Source organism: Dama dama, chromosome 12, assembly GCF_033118175.1.
Source record: "Dama dama isolate Ldn47 chromosome 12, ASM3311817v1, whole genome shotgun sequence".
Lineage (NCBI taxonomy): Eukaryota > Metazoa > Chordata > Mammalia > Artiodactyla > Cervidae > Dama > Dama dama.
In genome coordinates, this window is record NC_083692.1 from 55594052 (window position 1) to 55618531 (window position 24480).

General features: G+C 36.4%; 1 protein-coding gene across 2 annotated transcripts in view; it reads left to right on the top strand.

Moving 5' to 3' along the window:
• The window catches only part of USP3 (ubiquitin specific peptidase 3), a 99517-nt gene that overhangs the window by 25502 nt on the left and 49535 nt on the right, over nucleotides 1-24480 (top strand). Inside the window, exons 1-5 of one of the 2 annotated variants that reach the window (XM_061157325.1) lie at nucleotides 1154-1216; nucleotides 2160-2283; nucleotides 5110-5241; nucleotides 20337-20420; nucleotides 23762-23843. In XM_061157325.1, coding sequence (XP_061013308.1) covers nucleotides 5213-5241; nucleotides 20337-20420; nucleotides 23762-23843 — 195 coding nt within the window. In that variant the 5' untranslated portion in view covers nucleotides 1154-1216; nucleotides 2160-2283; nucleotides 5110-5212. Of the gene's footprint in view, nucleotides 1-1153; nucleotides 1217-2159; nucleotides 2284-5109; nucleotides 5242-20336; nucleotides 20421-23761; nucleotides 23844-24480 lie in introns of those variants that run through there. The other variant, XM_061157324.1, reaches the window with a different exon arrangement.

Consider the following 24480-nt stretch of genomic DNA (forward strand, 5'->3'; position numbering starts at 1 on the left):
TTTGAGTCCTAATCAGTAGTAAACAGTGTTTCATTATACATTGAAAGGGCTTATAGTTCTTGAGTCACTTTATTTCCAGTGTTGGCTAATTTTTCTTAGCAATAAGAAAGGCTGATTGTGACATATTGATTAGGCAAGACCAATATAGTAGGGATCAGATCTTGGAAGAGCTTAGTATCTTGAACTAAGACATTTGAATTTCACTTCAACAAGTGTTTATTGAGCATATACTGTGTGCCAGGCTGTCGGTTTATTATAATCCTGAGTGTTGGTTGCGCTGTCCCTCTCATGCCCCTGGGAGACTGCCTAGTGGTTCTCAAGGAGTCACCTGGGAAGTTACCTTTCTCAAAATAGACGTGCTCTTTTGTCCTTCTGTCAGCACCTCGATGTAGATGTCTTTGCCCAGAGAACGTGTGTATTTTGAAAAAGCTGTTTTCAGGTGATCCCTTCTCTTTTAAAATCACTGTTATGTTTATAGGGCTTTAAAAATTGAATAAGCAAACAGCAAGCAAAATTGTAATCAACATTTTAAAAGTTTTCATACCCTGTTTGCCTACCTCATCCCTGTAATAAATAGTCAAAGTAAGTAATATCCTGATTATACCCTCAGCAAGAATTACATGCAGTTATAATTACAGAATTATATTTAATGCAACTGAGGCATTAATTTGGGAAGAATTGGGCTTAGTCTTCTGAATTGTATCCTTAGGCTATGCCTCTCACTAAAGAAACCGAAAGAGTTGTCATTTATAGTAGCTTATGATCTGTATGGTAAAGACATGTGATTTAAAGAATTAGACTTAAAAAATGTTTTTAATGAGACAATAGATTGTCCCTCAGTTGTCAGAGACGCTGGTAGAAAGGAGTGAGTGATGAAGGAGAAGTGTGTTTAACTTGTGGTTAGGCTGTCTGAGTTGAGTCAGCGGTGCCAGCGAGCAGCCGCTGTGGACGTGTGATCGGATTCCTCGCCGCCTAACTTTAGTTAGGCAGCCATCTTGTGTCAATGCACTCGCAAAGCGGGCACTTGTGATCCCAGTGCACCTCAGCAGCCGTGGAATTTATAGCTTAATCACGGGACGTGGTGTTACAGATGAGGGGAGAAACTGGGGACTCACGTGATACAATTGGTATACTGTGTGTTTTTCTTTTTATTAGTGTGCCGGTCCAACAAAAGCCCCTGGGTCTGTCTGACTTGTTCAAGTGTCCACTGTGGAAGGTAGGTGACATGCTTATCATTACTTAACTACCCAACTGGCTTGTTTTCAGTTTACCTTTAAGCTTTGGTCAAAGTTCTGTTGATTTGGATTTGTTTAGCACCATTGTTTAATTACAGTGTGTACATACATCTCTGTAGGGCTTCCCTCGCCTGGTAGAACTGAGGAAAATCTAGTGGTGGGGTGGGGGGGGAACCCCTTTCTGTTGATACTCAGAAGAATTAATTTGATGATCAAGACAATCTATTTGTAATATTTGATTGACATGTGGCCAGTTTTGTTTCACCTGTTACCTACTCATCCCTACCTTTACTGACCTTTGAATCAAATCCAAGATACCATCTCATTCTTCTGAAAACAAAACAGATAAAGGAATTCCCTTGAAAATGGTCTCACTGTGAAGTTTGTTATTAATGGTGTCTAAGACGTTCCAAATATTTCACTGTTCCATTAAAACATTTTTGCTTTCTAGGGGCTTAACACTCCCAAACCCAGTTCAAGCCTAAGCATTTCCTCCTAGTTCTTGGCTTCAAAATGATGTTACTTAAATATCAAATACTTTAGTAACTCTTTCTTCTAAAACAAACTCAAATAAGTAGCAGACTTGGTGTGCCGGGTAGTAGCACATTTATTTCTGTGGCTCTTTTAGCTTAGAAAATTTGCTTTGAATTTACTTCAGAAGTTAGTAGCTTAGCAGCAAGGGGATGGGAAATCATACTAAATCCTTCAGTCTGAAATTTATATTGTATTTATTTGGGTGGCTTCCCCATTGTTATTTGTAAACACTCAACGCATGAAGAGAGCATCTTCATTCAGTTAACGTTTGATTTTTCATATTTTCAGTCCTGGAATTGAGTATTTTTTTTCCATGTACACTTAAGAGTGCTTTTGGAAAATGTTAACTGCATATCTTAATTGTGGTTGTTGTGGTTTTGAAATCTCTAGGATTTGGGGAACCTGAAAATACTTTGTACAGATAACATTTAAAAAAAAAAAAAAAAAAGAAGAAAATTAGAAGCACTTAAATTCTGCACTTGAAGAGACAGATTCCTCTCCTAGATTTTGAGAGGTGAGAATTATAATGCAATAAAATTTATATAGTTCTGTCCTCCAGTTGTCTCCTAGTGCTCTACAACCAAAATCTGGAAGGTCATATGTCAATAAAAAGACCTGACAAACTCTCAAAAATTGGAGAGATTAAGGTTCTTAATAGCAAGCAACACATAGTTCTCTAAGTAAGTATTAGCAGAATAAATGGAAAATTTTCTAGGCTTTGTAGGTGTAGTATGTTTCCAATTTCAATCAATCTTAGGTTTAGAAATTTGACATAGTTTCAGAGAAATATGATTAAGTAGATTACATAGATAATGAGAGTACCCTGCATTTGAATCTTCATTTTATACAGTTGACTGACTATTTTTATTTTATCATGTAATCCTGGGATTTGACTGCCAAGAATTCTGAATTTTTTAGTAATTTAGATCACTTGTCTATAGGGGAGTCTTAAATTGAATATTCTTTCAACTAGGAAACATAGTTTATCAGTAGCATATTTGGGTTATATATCTTATTGGCCATTATGGCACCATACCAGTTAAGTTATTTTTCCAGTTTTTGTATTGTTAAAAACTCTGTGATGTTGTATAATGACACTCCTCCTTTTTTCGACGTAATTATCTGGTTAAAATCTAAAACTGAATGAGGGAAATGTTTATTTTTATGTTAGTTTATACATGACTGTTAACTTCTGATATGTATTTGAATATTAGCCAAAATATTGCTAATCTTAATGTCATCTTTAATACACTTCTTACTTTATCACTGAAATTTATTATAGTAACCATGAAAACATCTAGTACATTTGGAGACTGCAGTATGGTTAGTAAAGGAACTGTATACTCTGTCCAGATTATCAGTTTTCAAAGACTTGAAAGTGGTAATGCCTTTATTATTGTTCCATATTGACTTTTATGGGATTCTGAGGGTACTCATAAATATTACTGTTGTTTTTCATGACACAGTACAAAAACATGTAAGCATAGGCTATTGAGCTGATTAGATAGTGAACCTATAGGGTTCCTTGGAAGTTATCTTTTAGTTAAATATTGAATGTTTTCTGATCTGTCCAGTGTGTTATCTTGAAGTATGTTTAATGTGATGACTTTCTAAGCAGTTACATTATTGAGATTCTGAATGGATAGTGATTAAGCATATAAAGGAAAATACAAGTAAAATAAAACTGACATTCATTCATTTGTTCATTCATTCATGCATGCATGCATTCTGAGCCATGGATTATTATAATAATCACCTAACAGCCCATAGGGTATAAGTACTATTATCTCAGTTTGATAGATGAGAAACAGAAGTAGAGAAGTGAAGTAACTCACCCAAACGTACCAGACCAGCATGTGACAAAGCCTATTTTTAAACCTAGGCTGTCTAATTTTTAAATTTATGCTCTTAATCATTATTTATATAAAAATTCATTTCAGTCCACTTTTGTGAACAGAAGATCCTACACACAAGTCTTCATTGTGTTTATTACAGTGAAAAAAATAGGAGGAAACATGATCACATCCTGACGTTAGTAGTGCCTCTGATGCCTCTAGTTTTCCTCGGGTGGAGAGGCTGGGCTTGGAAGTCGATCCTCCCGGTGCTGTACTTAGTCACTCAGTCATGTCCGTCTCTTTGTAACCCCATGAACTATAGCCCATCAGGCTCCCCTATTCATGGGATTCTCCAAGAAGGAATACTGGAGTGGGTTGCCATGCCCTCCTCTAGGGGCTCTTCCCAATCCAGAAATCAAACCCAGGTCTCCCGCACTGTAGGCAGATTGTTTACTGCCTGAGCCGCCAGGGAAGCCCGTGATCCTCCCTACTTACCAAAAACTACCCTACTTTCTCCACGGTAAGTGTTGCTCCTGTACAATTAAGGCACCTTATGAGAAAAATGTCACCTCAACTCTTTGAGCAGATTTTGGTACTATGTAAGCAACATTTGTTTTGACTCTTCTTAGTTTACAGTTAGGCCTTACCTTCTATAAACTGGTTGTTTGCTAGGAACTGGAAAGTTTTTGCTTTATGAAGGTCTTTAAGTAGTAGCAGTTATGGCATTATATTGTACAGTGTTTAGGTGAAGGTATAGATGAAACTTTATTTAAATTTCATTTTGCTTTTTGTGATAAAATGATTTATTAAATCTGAGTTGGAAAGTGTTAGAAAATTTTTATGAGTATAGTCAACCTTTGATTATCTTTGTCCATGTAGTAAGAAATAACAGTTTATATAAGCTTAAGATGATTTGTGTTTTGTTAGGATTTCTTTTAAACAAGCCCTATTTCCATGTTAGTGGAATGATTATTCAGGCATTCAAATAAAAGATCTGAAGCCATATTGATGAGAAAGAGATGGGAGATTATCCTGTTTCCATGTCTCACTCTCATGTTTTATATTAAGCAGAAACCCAAGCAGAGCCTGTGGCCCTGTGGGCTGTGATTGAGTAATTCAGTTTACAAAGCTTGTCTTTGATAATAGCCTGAGTTGGGGGCTGGCAGCCTGAGAAAAGCTTAAAAAAGGAACAGGCTAGCAAAAGAATCAGCAAAGGAGTTGATAAGGTATTAAAACTGATTTAAATAGCGCCTTTCCTTTCCTGGCCGTAGTCTTGTGTATAATTAAAAGTTGGTTGTATGTTTTCAAAAAAGGAGTATGTTTTAAGAACTCAGATTAATAAATCACCAAGTGATGAATGCTCTTATAGGACTGAATGCACTTTATTAGGAGGAATTCTTTCTCATTCTTATTTGATTACCATCTAATTTTATTATCATCTCCTGCTACTTTAACCCCCAAAGCAGTATTTAGATTAAAATATATTTTCATTTGACTTTTGGAAGGTATGTGAATGGCCATGCAAAAAAACATTATGAAGATGCACAAATACCCTTAACCAACCATAAGAAATCAGAAAAGCCAGAAAAAGCACAGCACACGGTGTGTATGGATTGCAGTAGCTACAGTACATACTGGTAAGTATTAACATTTTCTGAAAATGATATTCCTTTACTATGCGTGTACAAGTGTTTGCTTGTCTTCCTGGCTCTCTGCCCTCCTCTAGTCTCTAAGCCAGTGGGGGGCTGCCGTCACTGCTCTCTAGACCTGTGGGCATGCACAGAGGACTGAGGCTGTCAGGAGTGCCTGTCCTTAATCATTCAGATGTAAGCTTGCATGGCCCTTTCCACTTCTTGGCTGCCTCTTCTTCCCATCCCACTAAGCTTTAGGGAAATGAAAGGTAACTGTTGTTGTTCATTATGATTTCTTTTCTTTTTCTTGTTTTGTTTTTAATTAAAGAATAACATGATAGAAATCCATGTTCCTACTGTTTCAGTTTACATCTTGTTACATAATCTTAAAATTTTCACTTCTTTGTTTAAAAAATTATTTTGACGGTCTCTCCTGTTCATACACAGTTCCACTCTCCTCCTCTTCTCTGTAGGTAAATGTTAAGAATTTTGCATGTGGTCTTTCAGGCTAATTCCTTTTAAAATTATTTTTTCTTTTTATGTATTTGGCTGCATAGTTGCCCTGCAGCATGTGGAATCTTGGTTCTCCAACCAGGGATCGAACCCAAGTCCCAGCATAGGTAGGCAGATTCTTAACCCCTGGACCACCAGGGAAGTCCTTCAGGCTAAGTTTTTGTTTTTTTTAAGTATCACATCCTATAAAAGGATATTGGAGGCCTTATTCTCTCTTTGTGATACACTATACATGTCTGTTTCATATAAAAGACAAGAAATTGAGAATTTTTCTGACTACTTAGAACAGGTTATTTAGGTTACAAGTGATATTTTAACAATCCACATCCATTTGGTATGCTCAGAGAGTCAGTGTATTTTACAGTTTTACTTTGGTGTGAAGCAAATCTCTTTCCTTGACTAGTAAGTTGTGAATAAATCTTTATTGTTTTTAATAATTTTACTGAATTTGAAAGGTTTTTGACATTGAAAGGGGCCCTTTGGTTTTTGTTTTTGCCATACAGCCGTTGACTGCTGTGTGGCAAAAACAATACATGAAGGCAATACTGGGCAGGAATGGGGATTTAAGGTCCAAATACTGCTTTTGATTCACACTTTCTACTGAAGTTGTGTGCTTTCTGTATCATTGGTTGACTATTGTATTATAGACAGGTGTCCACCAAAAGGCAGGGGAAAAGGTCAATGGCTTCCCAAGTTTACATTTTTACAAGTTTACAGTTACAATGCTGTTGCTACTGAATAAACCGTGGTAAGATTTAGTCCTCCAGATCACTGCTGTTGAGTGATCCTTTGTGTGGATGATGTCCAGACCTGAGAGACAAGCTAGAGGCAGGCGAAGACATCAGTAAAAGTGAAAATCTTCTGAAGATTTTCTGAACCTAGTGCTCAGTTTATTGTTCTATAATCTCATGAAACACTCCTTCCTACAAAAATTAAGCATTAGATAAGGTGTTAAAGTATTTTCATTAGATTTCCCTCCTTTCCCTCAGGACACTTATGTACTAGAATGACACAGCTATCTAACTGACAGAACTGTGTGTTTCTATAAAGTTATAAGTATTTCTGTTTCAACAGCAGGAATTAAGATCATTCTTGAGGTATCTGTCTCATAGTCATCGTTGTAGGTTGTGTCAGTCTGTATGCACCAGATGTTGAGAACATTCATTCTTCTTGATATTTAGTTAGCAATGTGCATGAGATGCTTAATGGGGAAGTTTGGAAATACAATTGGATCTCTGTGTGCAGTGGGTTTTGTTGCTGTTGGTAAGATTATGAAGGAATAGTAACTCTTGAAGAAATTTAAAGAATTACCTAAGAATTTTCTTAATGGAGTAGAATTATATTTGTAGGTCTCTTTAAAAATAATAGACTGTGTACTTTAACATCTTTGCATATTGCATTTTGGAGGAATACCTTTATAACTTCGACTGGAATTTAATTTGCTTTCATTTGGTATAGGGTACTAAAGTACAAGTCATTTCATGGCTGAATTGGAATTAAGTGGTAGATCTTGAACCTTGGGGAATATACACCATGGCAGGGGCTTCTTGGCCAACTGCCAGTCTTTTGTGTGAGGTAATACAGAGCCGCAAGTGTGTGGACACCCAGAGCTTCTGAAATGCAGGAAGGGAGCTGCAGCTGGTCACATAACCGTCTCGTTTTTGGGTTTAGAACAAAATGCTAGGGGATCATCCTGCGGTTTTATACTGACAGCCTAAAAGGAATCTATGATAGTGGTAAGCTGGCGGAGCTGTAGTTCAACATTTCTCCCACACCTCTCAATGATTAAGAAACAAAAAAGGATTTCTTTTCCGGTATGGGGGTGTGTGTGTGTACGTGTGTGTATTTTCCAGTGTACCTTAGTAATTTTGCTTCAGTTTGTAGATTTTCCTTGTATATACGTTTCTTGTGGTTAGACCGATTGGTTTGCTTCAGAAATAAAATATTGGTGTATTAGATTTAACCTATTTGATTATTAGTTATTATAGTCAAAATAGCTGTAGAGTGTAGCTAATGTTAAGGCCCCTTCTCCATGTGCTCTGTCCTCTGAAGAAGTTGAAACCTGCTCTGAGGTCTGCAGTTCTTCTCTCGTTTTTTCCCCCCTTTCCATGAGTCCCTGCCCTGTCCTGTTTTTGCATATCCTTTATGAACTTATCACTGAACTGGCTGCATGCCCCTCCCCCACTCCCAGGCTCCAATTGTAGCTGGATATAATCTCTCCTAAGCTCACAGTCCCTGGGATACTTGTAATTTCCTGCTGCATGTTAGTTATTTGTAAATGTCCTTGGGGACTTCAGGAACCATATGTCAGATCTTTGTATCGTCCACAGTACTCAGTGTCTGGTGCTGAGTAGGCAGTAGATGTTTGAAAGATTTGAATTTTGTTAACTATTTTCCAAAAGTGGTGAAGGTTATATCAAAACTATACTGCTGTACCCTCTCGATCCTCTTGGAGGACTGAGGAGCTGCAGAACATTTTTCCTGAAAAAGAGCCAAATCACAGTATACGTGAACTATTCCACTGACTTCCCAAGAGGGACGGTCTTGGAGAGCAGGTCCCTTCACTTCCTATGTAAACAGCACATCAAGAAGACGCACACATCAAGCAAGCAGAACAACATAAAGTGGGTCATGATTTCAAAAGAGGGAAACCAATGCCAGAAGGAGTCATTTTGGTTTGACACAAACCCATTCTTTTAGGAGACACATGAAGATTTTGATAAAAATGAAAATCTCAAGATTTTCACACAAGGGCAGGTGTTCAGATTATTGTGTGTTATATTTCCTCTCCTGTCACTCCAAATTCTCTCCCCTAGTCACTACAAATGGAACTGTATGTGGTACATATTATTGTTTCAAAAAGAAACGGAAGTTAAATTTAGGAACTTCTATTTGACTTTTTTTCCCCTTGTATTTTAGATAGAATTCATTAAGAAATCTTGTGAAATCTCCAAAATATACAAGCAGCTCGTGTAGCTCAATATCAGAAAAACAACCCAATCAAAAAATGGACAGAAGACCCAAACAGACACCTCTCCAAAGAAGACATACAGATAGCCAACAAACACATGAAAAGATGCTCAACATCACTCATAACCAGCTACAGTTAATAGATTTAAAATATTGAACAAGTCATTGTTGATATCTGACTTAGTCTTGTCAACTTATCAACAAAACTGAATTTCTGAGGATTCAGAAGTATAAACGGAATAGTAAAACTAAATTACTGGAATTTTTCCTTCCTGGCAAAGTAATTAATGTTTTAAAGCACTCTTTCAAACAAAGAAATATTATGAAATGTGAGTCGATTCACTTATCTAGAAAAAAGACTTGTATTTTAGATTTTAAACAACCATAACAAATAGCAGGTTTAATGAAAACTTATAAAAGTAAAGCTTTTATTTATGGGCTTAAGTGGATGCTGAATCATTTTTCAAAGGCAGTTGTGATTAAAAAGATCTTTTGTTGACTATCCTTATAAACTTTTTGGACACAGGTTTTCAGTGTTGTAAAGATTAGAGAACAGGAAGAATTTTGTTTATTTAAAAACAGTATTTCGAAGTTTTATTAAAAAGAAACTTTAACACACGGTCTGAAAACAAAAGGCTCTTAATAAGCAAGTGCTTGTCTGCTTTTAACAAAGGAAATGGGTTTTCCCTGCAGGTATTCTAGTTTTCCAAAATTGGTTTAGTTGATGGCAGTACATTAAAATCGAATTAAAAGAGAATTTAAAAATAAGCTTGTTTTCTAAAAGAGTTCTTTGGATTTAACTTTTCTTGGTTTGAAATACATGAAGTCATTGAAATATCAGCTTTGCTTGTTTTGTGGTTTGCTCTCTGTAACTATATCTGTCATTTTTAATAAAGCTGGAGGTCAAAGTTTGCTCTAGACATCACATTATGGTATCTGTTACACCAGGGATGAAAAATAATTTAAAACTTAATGATCGATTTGTCATTGCTCTTTCTTGAGGGGTACTTTTTACATAAAAGTTTTTTATTTTCTTTGTATTAGTATTATATACAATTTACTATATAAAGATTGCTGTATAGCCACTAGATTAAAGGACTTGTTTCTTTACTGTTGCTTTAAAAAAAAAATCAGGTTCATTTCTATGATGACTGCCTCTTGTTTCACGAGAGTGAAGATTGGTTTGGTCTGGGAAGTTTGTTAGTATTTCAAGAATATGCTGTGGAAAAGAAAAAAAAATAAAAGAATATGCTGTGGAGCCTTGTGACTTGGGTAGCTTCAATAGCACTAACAACAGGAATGGAAAAAGCTGTAAAATTTTAAAGCTGAGAAAGAGATTTTTCTTTGTTTTGGGTGTGACATCTTTATCGTATTATATGGTAGCAGTTGAACAATTAAAAGTGGCTGGTGGGACTGAGTTGGATGTTCTGTTTTATTTTAATGATGTTTTAATTGCAACATGTATCTGGTAGCTACTGTATCAGATAGTGCAGCCTAAAACTATTAAAATTTAACATTGAGTTTACTAATATCATGAAACTTTTAAAACCGTAAGACAGAAATCTGATAGAAGATCCAAAAAGAAAATGTCAGTTGTAAATAAGTATAACTTGAAGCCAGTCTAACCCAGGAAGATGTGTCAAAAAGAAAAACATGTAATTACTGAGTCAATTTCACAAGTCTGCCAACACATTCATTTTTAAAGGAAATCCCAGATTATTGTACCATTAGAAGCAAAAGTACATTTATAAATAAACAATTTCTGATTCTTAAAAACTAATAACATTGAAATAAAAGGAAACTATTAAAATAGGGTGGTCCCCCCAAAAGAAAGCAAGCATCAAATGCAAATTGTTGAAATACTAAAGCTGTTTCCATTAACATCAGAAACAAGACAAATACTTCCAGTCATCACTTACATCGTCACCACTGTTATTAAACATTGCTTTTGCAGTTCTAGTCATTGAAATAAGACAGAATAAGTAAATAATTGGTATAAATTTGGAAAAGAAGAACAGATTATTCCTGCTTTCAAATTGTTTAATGCCCAGAGAACTCAGGGAGACTTTAGTAGAAAACAAGTGGAATTAATAATTAATTTTGAAATGGTCAGTTCAGTTCAGTTCAGTCACTCAGTCATGTCCGACCCTTTGTGAACCCATGAACCGCAGCACGCCAGGCCTCCCTGTCCATCAGCAATTTCCGGAGTCCACCCACATCCATGTCCATTGAGTTGGTGATGCCATCCAACCATCTCATCCTCTGTCATCCCCTTCTCCTCCTGCCCTCAATCTTCCCAGCATCAGGGTCTTTTCAAATGAGTCAGCTCTTTGCATCAGGGGGCCAAAGTATTGGAGTTTCAGCTTCAACATCAGGCCTTCCAGTGAACACCCAGGACTAATCTCCTTTGTGATACATGATAAATATACAAAAACTAACAGGTTTCTCTTCATTAGTTAAAAATGGAAATGACCAAACAAAAAAACATTCAGCATAGGACAAAAATTACAAACTAAATCTAGGAATAAGTGTATTAAAGAAAGATACCAAAGCAAAGCTATAGATCCTTTTTGAAGATTTGTCATTACAAGTAGTTCCTTTCCCCCTTAAGTTTTTGCCTTCAAAAATTTTCCCTGGGCACAGGAACTGATGAACATGATGATCTTCGAACATAATGTGAACAATATCCCGAAAAATCAGAATAGCAGACATGTTGCTTTTATTCAATAAGTAATTATTCATTGAGAACTAACCAGCTCTATGTTAGGAGTCTAGTTTTTAGTGCAGTGGTCTCTAAAACAATGTACTGAAACATATGGGAAGAAAATGTCAGAACTTCTGAAAAAATCTTTGGCAAATATTTTAATATACCTACTGCCAGAGGTCTGTGGACTAGATGGTTCTGTCATGAACTACACACAGAGTGTCCTGAATCAGGTGGTGGCCTCACCCTTGTTCACTTGTATTAGCCTTTTGTAGTATGCTGCTGTGTTTTTTGTCTGCCCAGTTACATGGATTTACTTTATTTTACCAAAAATCAACCCTCATCAAGTGGATAAACATTTCAAAAGATTTTTATGAGGAAAAATCCTTCAAGATGAAAACAGTAATGATAATAACACAAATACTGGTGAAAAAGGAAAAGGCAAGCTGCCATACTATACTCCTACTTTGATCTCATCAAACACATTACAAAATAAAAATGTTGGCTACCTAAAATAAAAACACAGACTAATCAGATTTGATTAGGACTTCCCCTGTGGCTCAGTGGTTAAGAATCTGCCTGCAATGCAGGAGACTCGGGTTGATCCCTGGGTTGGGAAGATCTCCTGGAGAAGGAAATGGCAACCCACTCCAATATTCTTGCCTGGAGAATTCCATGGACAGAAGAGCCTTTCAGGCTACTGTCCATGAAGTCACAAAGAGTCGGACACAGCTGAGAGAGTTAACACTTTTCCCCTTCACTTTCAATCAGATCTGATAAATCGGGCAAAAAGTTTACGAGACTCTGTGAGATACGAATTTATATCCATTATCATTAATGTCAAACCTCATCCTATGTATATATACATACAATATATATATAATATATACACAATATATATACTATATATACAATATATGCAATATATACAATATATATACATGTAGGTATATATACATACATGCATATATATTGTATGTATATATACATCCTATGTATATATTGTACTTTGAGATACTGGTTTAACAAAAGTATTAAAGATATGAATAGCAAGACATCTTAAAAGTTTCTTTCATCTCTAGCTCATTCTTCTAAAATTTTTGTATACTATGCATATATTAATTTAGATTTCCTTACATTTCTAATTAGGACAGCCATGTATAAGTGTGTTGTGTGTGGTAGATGCCCAGTTTTGTGGCTCATTTTTAAATATCATTAGAAGTCATTGAAAATAATTTGGAAGATTTTGCCTTAATGGACCTGTGTTTTGCCTTTATAATTAGAGGGTGCATGAGGTGCAGGGTGAAAATAGGAAGGAAACAAGTGTTTCTAAAATTAGAATTTTTAAAAGGAGGTAAACCTGTATTAAATTTTAGGATGAGAAAATGATTGAGCCATGCTGCATGTTTTAGTTTTTGGAGATTGGGGAAATAAAGTACAGATGGGGATGACCAAGTAAGGAATACTTTTTGCCATTAAACAGTGCATGGTGTGCTACATGGAAATGAGGGAGGATAAGGGGGTTGATGATGTGTGGAATGAAAGCTGAAATCTAAGCGTAAAGAAGGTAACACTGAAGTGAAAGGGAAGATTGAGAGGGAAACTTGAGAGAGAAGAAAATTTAGGTGAGGTCGACATTGCAGGACCATCAAATACTGCAGCTTAATTCAGCTACAGCTATTTATGGATTTGACTGTAATTGTACTTAGATAGGACAGGGACAAATATTATATGAAAGGATATATATATATATATATAGCCAAAGTATAGGATAAACTATTAGTTGAGATGGAGGAGGAAAAAGGTGGGTTTGGGAGACGTTATAGAAATAAAAATAGACAAGAATTAGGCATGATTAAATGCTAGAAATTAGAAAAAAATAAAAATCTGAAAATGTATGCATAAGAAATCAGTGTAATGAAGAAATTGGACAATTTTGTTATTCAGTCGTGTCCAACTCTTTGCGACCCCATGGACTGCAGCACGCCAGGCCTCCCTGTCCATCACCAACTCCCGGAGTTTACTCAAACTCACGTCCATTGAGTTGGTGATGCCATCCAACCATCTTATCCTCTGTCGTCCCCTTCTCCTCCTACCTTCAATCTTTCCCAGCATCAGGGTCTTTTCCAGTGAGTCAGTTCTTCACATCAGGTGGCCAAATTATTGGAGTTTAAGCTTTAGCATCAGTCCTTCCAGTGAATGTTTAGGACTGATTTCCTTTAGGATGGACTGGTTGGATCTCTTTGCAATCCAAGGGACTCTCAAGAATCTTCTCCAACACCACAGTTCAAAAGCATCAATTCTTCAGTGCTCAGCTTTCTTTATAGTCCAGCTCTCACATCCATACTTGGCTACTGGAAAAATCATGGCTTTGACTAGACAGACCTTTGTTGGCAAAGTAATGTCTCTGCTTTTTAATATGCTGTTTAGGTTGGTCATAACTTTTCTTCCAAGGAGCAAGCGTCTTTTAATTTCATGGCTGCAATCACCATCTGCAGTGATTTTGGAGCCCCCAAAAATAGTCTATCACTATTTCCATTGCTTTCCCATCTATTTGCCATTAAGTGATTTTTTTTTTTTTTTTGCTATTAGAGTAGCAGAATTTGAAATTAGTTATGCTATTATCCATTTTTTTAACCAAATTATTTAATAGTGTAAATAATTGGTACTTTCTATGAAAATTTACCTGTTACCTGGTGCAAGATAGTAAAATTATTTGTATATCTTCTGCTTTGAACAACAGTATGTATATAATACCCTACTCTACATTTAATCAGTTTATTAACTATTGGTTTAAAATACTTTAAAACTAGTATCATGTTTGGTTCAAGGAATTTGGGTTGAGACTAATTTTTACATAGCTGAGATGATAGTATACTTTGTCTCAAGGTGTTAGAAGTAGAGAAAGATAAGAATCCTCCTTCCTTGCCTTTTTATATCTCATTTTTTTATCTAACATCTCTAACATGTTGTCTAATATGATTTCTTAAGTATTATCTTTTGTCTTTAGTGTCCAGTTTACTTCAATTTTCTTAAGCATTTCTTTCTTTTCAGTAAATATAGAAGTAAATGTTCTCTGTATCAGACAAATAGTCTAGTAGAGGTGTAGCCCATCTTTACTTGAAGAATCGCCTAAAATCACGAAATTTAAACTTGCTTCAGTATTGATTCAATACCCTAAAAGTTGGCTGTGTAATATAGATAGTTCCTGACTGTTGTTTGTTAGACACATAAAGTCCTATTTATATGAATGAAGAGAAGCCAAAACCTGCACCTCAGCTCCAGTTTCTCAGTAGAAAGAAGAAAAAGAGAACAACTTTTTATATTATTTCAGTTACATTCTGGGACCCAGGTGTATTTTTACCTTAAGACATTTAGCCGTATTTTTTTCCCATTTATTTTTATCATTTAGCTGTATTTTATAACAATATTTATTCAAAATGGGACATGCCTTCAAGTTTCTGATGCCCAGTCTGGAAGCTCTGGAACACAGCCTACAAGTTATGTACTCCTTTGTACTTCTTATTCTGGTGTAATCTCCTTGGAGGGAAAACCAAGAATGGTGGCTCATTTTTTTTAGGTGTTAGAGGCAAGCATAATTCTGACCTAATATCTTCAACATAATTGCAGACCAGGAAGAGATTCTTAGAACTTGTTTACTTTAAATTCTTCTGTTTGTCTTGGGACTTTTTAATACCAGTATTAATGAGAGAGTTTCCAGTTGGAAAGCAGTGTCTCATCTCAAGGCTAAGGCACCAGACAGCATTTAAATTTTTATTTATTTCCTACTTTTGTTACTTATTTTCTTTTGACCTCTGGGCCAGGGAGGAAGAAGAAATCAAAACAGAGGGGATGGGGGCAGCTAGAGAAGGGTGTGTTACAAGGCAGTCCTGGTTACACAATGGAAGGAAGCCAGCATCTACTGACCCTGTACCACATGCCAGGCGCCCCTGGAAGTTTCGACCTGTGGAAGCAGGTGCTTTCCTTTCATCATCGTCATCAGATAATGCTTATATAGTGTGATGAATTCAGACAGGACGAAAGTTAGAAGCCTAGAAATAAATGTCCTTCTTAGTGACTGTAAGAATTTCTAAAATCTACTCTTGGAAATAAGGACAATTGTGAAAACCTAAAGTTTTTTAAGACAATGAGACCAAATTCAGCCAAAATCAGATTGATTTCTTCTAGTCCATTGAAGTTATACTTCTTACCTCTTTATGACAATGGTAGTATCATAGAATAGTAGAGCAGCCAGTATCTTAGATACTTTATAGGCCAGCAGTCCTGTCCAAGAGAAATAATTCATCACGTATGTAATACAAAATTTTTTGGTAGAAAAAAGCAAAGACAAACAGGTTAATTCATTTAAATTGTATATTTTATTTAACTTGGTTATCCAAAATATTGGGTGGCCAGAAAGTTTGTCCCGGTTTTGTCATAAGGTCTTGCATATATTGACCTTCTAAGATCTTACAGAAAAACCTGAATGAAATTTTTGGCCAAACCAGTATTACCATGTCAACATGGTAATCCATGTAGAATTATTAGAGATAGTTTGTGTCTTTTTTTGAAATATGAAACCTTCAGAATCCAGTGTGATATTTTACACATACAGTGCATTTCCATTCAGATGCTAACTTTTCATCAGAAATGCTTGATCTGTATTTAGTCATAAGAGTTGCTTTGAAAATGTAGATTCCAAACACTATTAAAATTTTTTCCAATAAAGTACCCCCAATCCCCCCCCCCCCATTTTCTTTAATACTTGACATGTGTATTGACAGGACTGACATCTTTTTTTTAGAATAATTGACTCTGAAGCAAAAGCATATCAGTTTCAAAACTGTATCTAAGTTAGGTAAATCCACTCACTCTTGTAACAACTCAGTATTATCAATATCAAATTCAAAGGGCCATTACATAGACTGAAAATCAGCTCTAAATTTATTCATGTCAACAAAGCATTCTTCAATTTTTCTTGTAGCTATTAGAGCCAACTTACATAGTGCTGTTGCATTTAAAATCTCTTGCATATTTGTTCATATTGAAACATGTAAAACCATTATTAATTTATAGTATGAATAGTTTAAGTTTTAACATAAATTCTCATACCTGTCCAGCTATGTCACAAACAAGCTTTTTCTCTCTCCTTGGATCTTTACATTTAGCTCCTTCATGTGCACTGTGCTATAGGTAAAATGTAAGTCGTGGGGTGATGTTTTCTGTTATGTTGAATATTGGCAGGTGTCCTTTTGATTCAAGAAAATCTTGAATTAGAGTTAACAGTAAACCTTTGTAAAATCTGCCATGACTCAAGCAGTGAAAGTTGGCAAAGAATATGTAGTCATTAAATTATCTTCTGTCTCTTATAACAGTTCCACTGGTGATGAGTCAGAGCATTTGTACATGTATACTGAACAATTTTAGTAACTGCATCATTTTAATAACTGCACCCATGATACAGTCCACTTCAGAGCACAAATATTTTCAGTATGTTAATGTGAAGTGGATCAAATAAGGGAATTAATTACAGTAAATCTGGGGTTTTGATCCCACATAACTGGTTCTTGTTTGTGTTGATAGAAAGTAGCTTTTTCCTATCTAGCTGAAAGTGACAAATGTAAAAGATTAAAAAATATTTGCAGCATGAGTTTGATTGCTTTTAAGGTTGCAAGTAGACAAGGACATTTCAATTTGGAAGTCATTTGAGACAAAACATACCCTAAGTATTCATTGGCCACTGTCTCTTGTAAAGCTTATCTAAAGCTAAAAATAAAAGTATTTATAGTTTTCAAATGTTGAATCAGTTCTTGGTGAATCAACTGAAGATCTTTCACTTTTTGTAAAATATCCTTTGTGATCTTTCTCTCAAATTTTAAAACATAATTCCCTTAACTGAAATAATAAATTAATGTTTCATCTCTCCATCTAAAAATGGTTTTCTTTCTTGAGCAAGAATTCAGGCTGTTTTGTAGCTTGCCAGAATTATAAGCTCAAATCCCTAAAGTCAGTGAGAAATCATTTTGTTACACATTTCATTCTGATTTCATTGTGACAGAGTTCATTGATTATATTTTGACTGTAGAGAGGCAGCTTCTTGTTAAATCACTATGCATTTGCTGAAGATGACTCAACATTGTCTATTATCTTAAAACTTTTTTTATATGCAGCTTATTAATTTGGCTCTGCTGTGTTAAATCATAATTGCCATTCTTAGTAAAATTACACTCGATTCTACCTCATTAGCGCGCCTTAATTTGGAAGTTAAAAAATTTTTTTCATTCTTAGTTTTTGAGCCAGAAAAGTAATTTGATTGTATTATAATTAAAATAAATATTTCAATTTAACTACCAATTATGTATGTAGGTATTTATTTATGTAGGTATCACTGTAACTGCTGCTTTCTGCATAAAATATTGAAATAAGTACTTTACAGTGCTTCATTAGTGCATAGAAAAGTAACAGAAAAATAGCTGTGCCACGTTAGAACAGCTCTAGAGCCTAGAGCAACTTACTCACTTTAATGATGAACACTCAAAGAGATGAAGTAAATAGACCCAGTTAAGGCAGATTAGTTCAGAATGGATCAAGGTCATAAATAAACTGTATTTCAATGTATGAAAATGTTCCTTTAACAAATGCTAAAGGCTGAATTCATGTCACACCAAAAAGAATTACTTTAATATGAAAAAAATCAGTTACTTCATATAATTTAAAGCAATTTGTTTCTTTAAACAAAGCAGCCATTTTTTTCCTGTGAGTGTGAAAGTTAAGGGGTTCACTTTTCAATTAGGTAGACTAGCAGCATGGAAATATGTGAAAGGCCATCTAAATTTGCTCTTAGACTCATTCCCCAGATGAACAGTAGCGTTTGGAGTTGTTTTTGTTTCGAACACTGGATCATTCTTTTAGTCAAAGTGCATGTATATGTTTATGCCAATCTAAAATGAAAATGTAAGCAGGAATTAGGGTAACAATACAATTTCATGCTCTAGTGCATGCCTGGGATTCACAGAGGAACGAAGTGCCCTAATCCCAGATTTATAGAGTAGACCTTACCCTCTTAACATTTATGCTGAGAAGAAGCAAGGAACTGAAACTTTCCACGAATTTAATTGCTTTATGTATTTGTTATAAAACCAATAAAGAATTATTTTCCTCCCATTGCTGATGGTTTTGATCATAGAGAAACAGTCTGGGATGTGAATGGTAGCTTTTGCTATTAGTAGAAATGTTAAGGATTAACCATGGGAGCTTGGAGAATATTAGAGACTCTTGATTGACAGTATTAGATAGTCAGATTTTGGGGGAGGGACTTGTTAAATATTACATGTGTAAATTGTGGCTAAGAGACACAAGCCATGTTTTTGTGTGTGATCTTTTTTTGTGTGTGTGTGTGTGTGTGATCTTTTTTTAAACAAATTACTTTCCCCCATCCTCTTTACAATTTTTGAATAGCCTGGTTTCAGGTATGTAAGAAATAGTTTTTGGATTGTGCTAGATTTGACCTAATAATTACTAATTGCTGCCAAGTCGCTTCAGTCGCGTCCGACTCTGTGCGACCCCACAGACGGCAGCCCACCAGGCTTTGCTGTCACTGGGTTTCTCCAGGCAAGAACACTGGAGTGGGTTGCCATTTCCTTCTCCAATGCATGAAAGTGAAAAGGGAAAGTGAAGTCGCTCAGTCGTGTCCGACTCCTAGCGACGGCATGGACTGCAGCCCACCAGGCTCCTCTGTCCATGGGATTCTCTAGGCAAGAGTACTGGAGTGGGTTGCCATTGCCTTCTCCATACTAATTGCTAGGCATTCAAAATTTTGCTCAGAAGAATGGCATTGTTATTGTCATTATTCTTTGGTAGTTTTAATAAGTAGTTTTGTACAAAGCTGCAGTTCAAAAGAATATTTTGGTACTAGCCTATAAGTTGTTTCAGTTAAAATTGGCCATATTCCAGGAAAAAAAATTGAATGCTAATGTACAAGTTAGAGTTTATTATGTCTGATTCCTTATATTATTTGCTTATTGACTTGCTAACACACACACACACACACACACACACACACACACACACACACACACACACACACACACACACACACACACACACACAAACTATCAGTTCTAAAGAACACCTTAAACATCTTTCCTCAAAGCGTTTGTTTCCTGCAAGACGTAGTCACTGTTTTATACTTTTGTTTTCTAACATTGCAGAATGAAAAGATTCATTCTTCTCAGTTTAGTTTATTTAAATTAAATTATGTGTAAAAGGGGCTTTCCTGGTGGCTCAAACGGTAAAGAATCTGCCTGCAGTTCTTTAGGCAGATTGCCTGGGTAGGAGACCCAGGTTCTATCCCTGGGTCAGGAAGATCTCCTGGAGAAGGGAATGGCAACCCACTCCAGTATTCTTGGCTGAAAAATTTCATGGACAGAGGAGCTTGGCTGGCGTGTAAAATGTATAGCTTTTAGTTTTTTATTCAAATATCCCTACCGGTTAATTATCTTTTTCCTGCTTTTTTCTTACATCTCTTTTCCCCGTTAATTTGAGTTGGGAGGGATCACATTAAAGCTTTAGGCTTCATGCTACATGAATAGAATTGGTGCTTTGTATTTCGTTTTCCATGTATTATGCACCACTAAAAGGAATATAACATGTCACAGCCTATTTCATTTTCGAAGAGGAATTGAAGAGCTTTTGAATAAAAATGTGAAAAGAAACTAGTGTTCATTGCCTACGTGGCTTTTTAAAAGGGCTCTTTAAAAACATTCCAGTGTGGATTCTAAGTCCTCTTTGAACTCACCGCTGACTGTAACTGCTTGCAGAGCCACGTGACCATCTTGGCAGCATGGTTTTAGTGATTTCATTACTGTGGTTTCCTCAAGCTCTTTACACACACTGATTAATATTTTCCTTGCAGTTATCGCTGTGATGATTTTGTGGTTAATGACACCAAGCTGGGACTGGTACAGAAAGTCAGAGAACACTTACAGAACTTGGAAAAGTAAGTAACAGACCTTGGGAAAGAAGGGATGGAATGGGGTTGAGGGGTCTTTCAGAATTTCTGAGTGGGGTTTTTGTTGATGAGTTCCATAACTTGATCACACTCAATGTTTTTAGTGTGATTGAAATGTGAGCAAAATAAACTTTGGAGTTAGGTATATGAAAATTGTCAGTGATCATAACTCAGCATTTATTTCATTTAGTATCTGTCATAACTGTATCCAGGGTCTCCAGAGCCTGTTTTTTAGTTACTACCCACCATCCTATAAGTTCCTCAGTTTATTTGCAAGGGGAGTTTTGCTAGTGCAAGGGAAGGGCAGAAAATGATCCAAAATGATTATAGGGTTACCTGAAATATTAGAAAACCCTTATCAAATGTATTAATGAGGTCTTCTTAGAAGCTCTGAAATTTATGTATAAATTTTAAGGGAAAATAGGTTTAACCATATTATTGTTTACTTTGCATCTATATGACAGCAGAAGATCCTAGTTTCTTCTTTTTCTTTTTTGTTAGGACCAGTATTTATCACTTGAAAGTATAGGAAGCTGTGAAATGCTTTGTCATCATAAAGAAATTAAACTACTGTGAATAGTTCTTTTTCTTTTTTTTTTTGCTGAAGCCAAATAGGTTAGTCAGATACAATTCACTGGACCCAAAATTCAAGCAGTAAACAGAAGCCCCAGTGGCAATGTCTGGTGCTGCAGTGGATGGAAGCATGGTCCTGGAATGATTGCTGACTCAGGTGAAATCCGTTTAAATCTCCCGATCATCAGGTGCCATCTAATTCATTTTGACAGTTGATGTATAAATGGCATTGTGAGAACATGCCAGAAGTGGAAGTCCTTTAGCAAACTTACACATAAAGCCAGCAGGGTATTTTTAATTTGTGTGGTGATAGAGAATGACCTGAGTTCTCTAAGTTAAACACTGTCTAGCTTTGGTTAACCAAAGTCTCTCTGCATGTTTCTGACTAAATATGGATTGTAAGCTGAAAAGGGAGGAAATGATTTCCTTAAAATCTAAACTAATTAGAACACTTTGGATTTAAGTACGTTTTGGCTTGTCCTGTTGGGGCACCTCACTTTTTCAAAGTGCTTCCCCCCTTCTCTTAATTTGAACAGAGCAGCAGGAGCCCTGTCTAGGATTAGAGACAGCTGTAGACACACAGATCTAGACTATTGAGTTTGGTCTGAAATTGTCACAATTAACTGTTATGTAGGAGATTCTTGCAGTAGTTTTTGTAACATCACTCTCTGGTGTGATGACATCATTGTAAAGATCTTAGTAACCTGATTCTTTGTTACAGAAGGAGGTAGCTACCAAATTATTTCTCCCTGTCACCTAGAGTTTTCTCTTAAGAAAAGACTATCATCTCAATGACAAATTCATCAGAACTAAGTCAGAGGGAGAACAGGACTTTCAAGAACCTGCATGCTTTTATATAAGCAGCTTTCAAATCTTTTATTTCCAATGACCACTTCATTAGGTAAAAGGTGTCACAGACTACCTTGTCTCCACTGAAAAACGTACCTTGCAACCCTTCTTCTTTGTTGAGAAACATTATCTAAGTTTATTTCGATGTTCTCAAACACAGCCTTTAATCTGTGCTGGAAGCTACAATGGAAGATCCATGACTGCATTTGACTTTTACTGCCAACTGTCCAGCCTATCTCTAGAGCAGCACTGTATACCAGAAACCTTGTATAATCACACTGTGTAGCCACTGGCCATGTGTGCCTGTGGAGCACTTGAAAATGAGCCAACATGACGAGGAACTGGATTCTATGTTTTATTTAAGTTGAATTAATTTAAATTTACTAGCCACATGTAGTGAGCGGCTACAGGAGTTGGTGATGGACAGGGAGGCCTGGCGTGCTGCGATTCACGGGGTTGCAAAGAGTCGGACACAAATGAGTGACTGAACTGAACTGAACCTTGTTAAATAGCATGGATCTAAAGGGTTCTGCCATTTTGAGAATCACCAATGGTAAAATTTAATAACATATTTTAGAAAGCTAAAGGCTTTATTTGTATAGGTTGAATAAAAGTTAGCTATTAGGCATTGTCACTGTGCTTGTGACTCAGCTTCTTTCCTCACAGAATTTATGAAGGAATAACTTGACATTATACTATATGTGGGCTTCCCTTATGGCTCAGCTGGTGAAGAATCCGCCTGCAACACAGGAGACCTGGGTTTGATCTCTGGGTTGGGAAGATCCCCTGGAGAAAGGAAAGGCTACCCACTCCAGTATTTTGGCCTGTAGAATTCCACAGACTGTATAGTCCATGGGGTTGCAAAGAGTCTGACATGACTGAGCTACTTTCACTTTCAAGGCACTTTCTCTTTCATACTACATACGGGGTTGATCACTTCTTACCTTGTCATCAGTGTATGAGAGGCACATACAGTTCTGAAGACATTTTTCCTAAGAATATTTTTAGATTTGAAGCAGCTGACTGTCACTAGATCTACTGCTCTCAAGGCAGTTCATGTGGAAATTCTGGAAAGAAAAATAATTACATATTTTCTTTGGATTAGCCTGATAATTTTGGAAGATGGAAAAGGGTTGGTAGACTTAAAAGTCTGTGTTGTTTAATAATAGTAGCTTTTACTTCCTTTGGATTAGTTCCCTGATACATCATTTTAAAGTGACCCTTTGAAGATAGGAATTACTTTCTGATAAATTTCAAACAAGATCTGTCTTTCATTGTGAAAAATTTAAATAATTTTGATTCAGAATTTATGTGCTGTTCAGGATCTGTTTTACAACATGCTTTGTAGCATAGCTGAATCAAAGGAGTTGGTGTATGCCTGTGTGCCTCTAATGTATTTTCATTCCACAGACTCAGATTATGTGATCATCTGTTACAACATACAAACAAAAGAGGATACCTTTACCAAAATTAAGAAAGAAATAGAATATTTGAGAGTTGATGTTAAATGTCAGAATAACCATGTCAGACCAGGGTTTCCCTCTTTTATGTAGTGTGTATATTCTCTTGTTTGGAGATTCACCATTGGTAGACAGAGTCGGAGAGGAGAGGGACTGTCTCAGAGACCACATCTACCTGGCCAGCTTCTCTGGGAAGTGCCCGGAGGTGGCAGATTCTAGTCCCACCCTGCTGGAGGAGCAGTGGGGATTTCCAGGGGAAGTGGAACTCCTCAGTACTAGAAGGACTGGTAGGCCACAGCGGCCTCCTGGGTCCCTCCCTGGCCTGGCTACTCAGTCAGCCAGGGCTGTACCCTCAAAGCTTAGCACGGCACCTTTGCTCTCTATCCTGCTGGGTGGTATGTATGTAGGCATGTCTTTCTGACTGTCTGTCTGTTTGTGTTTTAATAGCTCATCTTTCACAGCTGACAGGCATAGGAAAAGAAAACTTTTGGAAAACTCATCACTGAACAGCAAGTTACTAAAAGTAAATGTAAGTAATTAAAATTTATTCAAATACAAGAATTGGTTGAAGTCTAGTCACTGATTACAACTCTAACATTAATGTTACCTCCTTATGAAATTTTATAAACGTATGTCTTGTATTTGGAATATTTTACAAAGTGTTTGCCACTGGTACTCACGACTCTTGATGTGACTAAATACCCTGGCGAGTCTGTCAGTGCCTGCCTTCCGTCAGGATTACTACCATGCTCCAGTACCTTAGCGAGCATTTGTTCTTTTTTTTTTTTATTAGTTGGAGGCTAATTACTTCACAACATTTCAGTGGGTTTTGTCATACATTGATATGAATCAGCCATGGATTTACACGTATTCCCCATCCCGATCCCCGCTCCCACCTCCCTCTCCACCCGATTCCTCTGGGTCTTCCCAGTGCACCAGGCCAGAGCACTTGTCTCAGAGCATTTGTTCTTAAGGCCTCCTCGTGTACCTTGTTACCCTTTTGCATAGGGTCCCAGAGATCCTTGCTTCCTTGTGCTAAAGGTCCCTACTGCAGATTCTGTGGGTCTGAAGTTATGGTACGTTTTGTTCCTTAGTTATATTTTTTCCACTTTGTAGTAGCTTTAGTAGTCTTATGAAGGTGTTAGGGCTTCCCAGGTGGCTCAGTG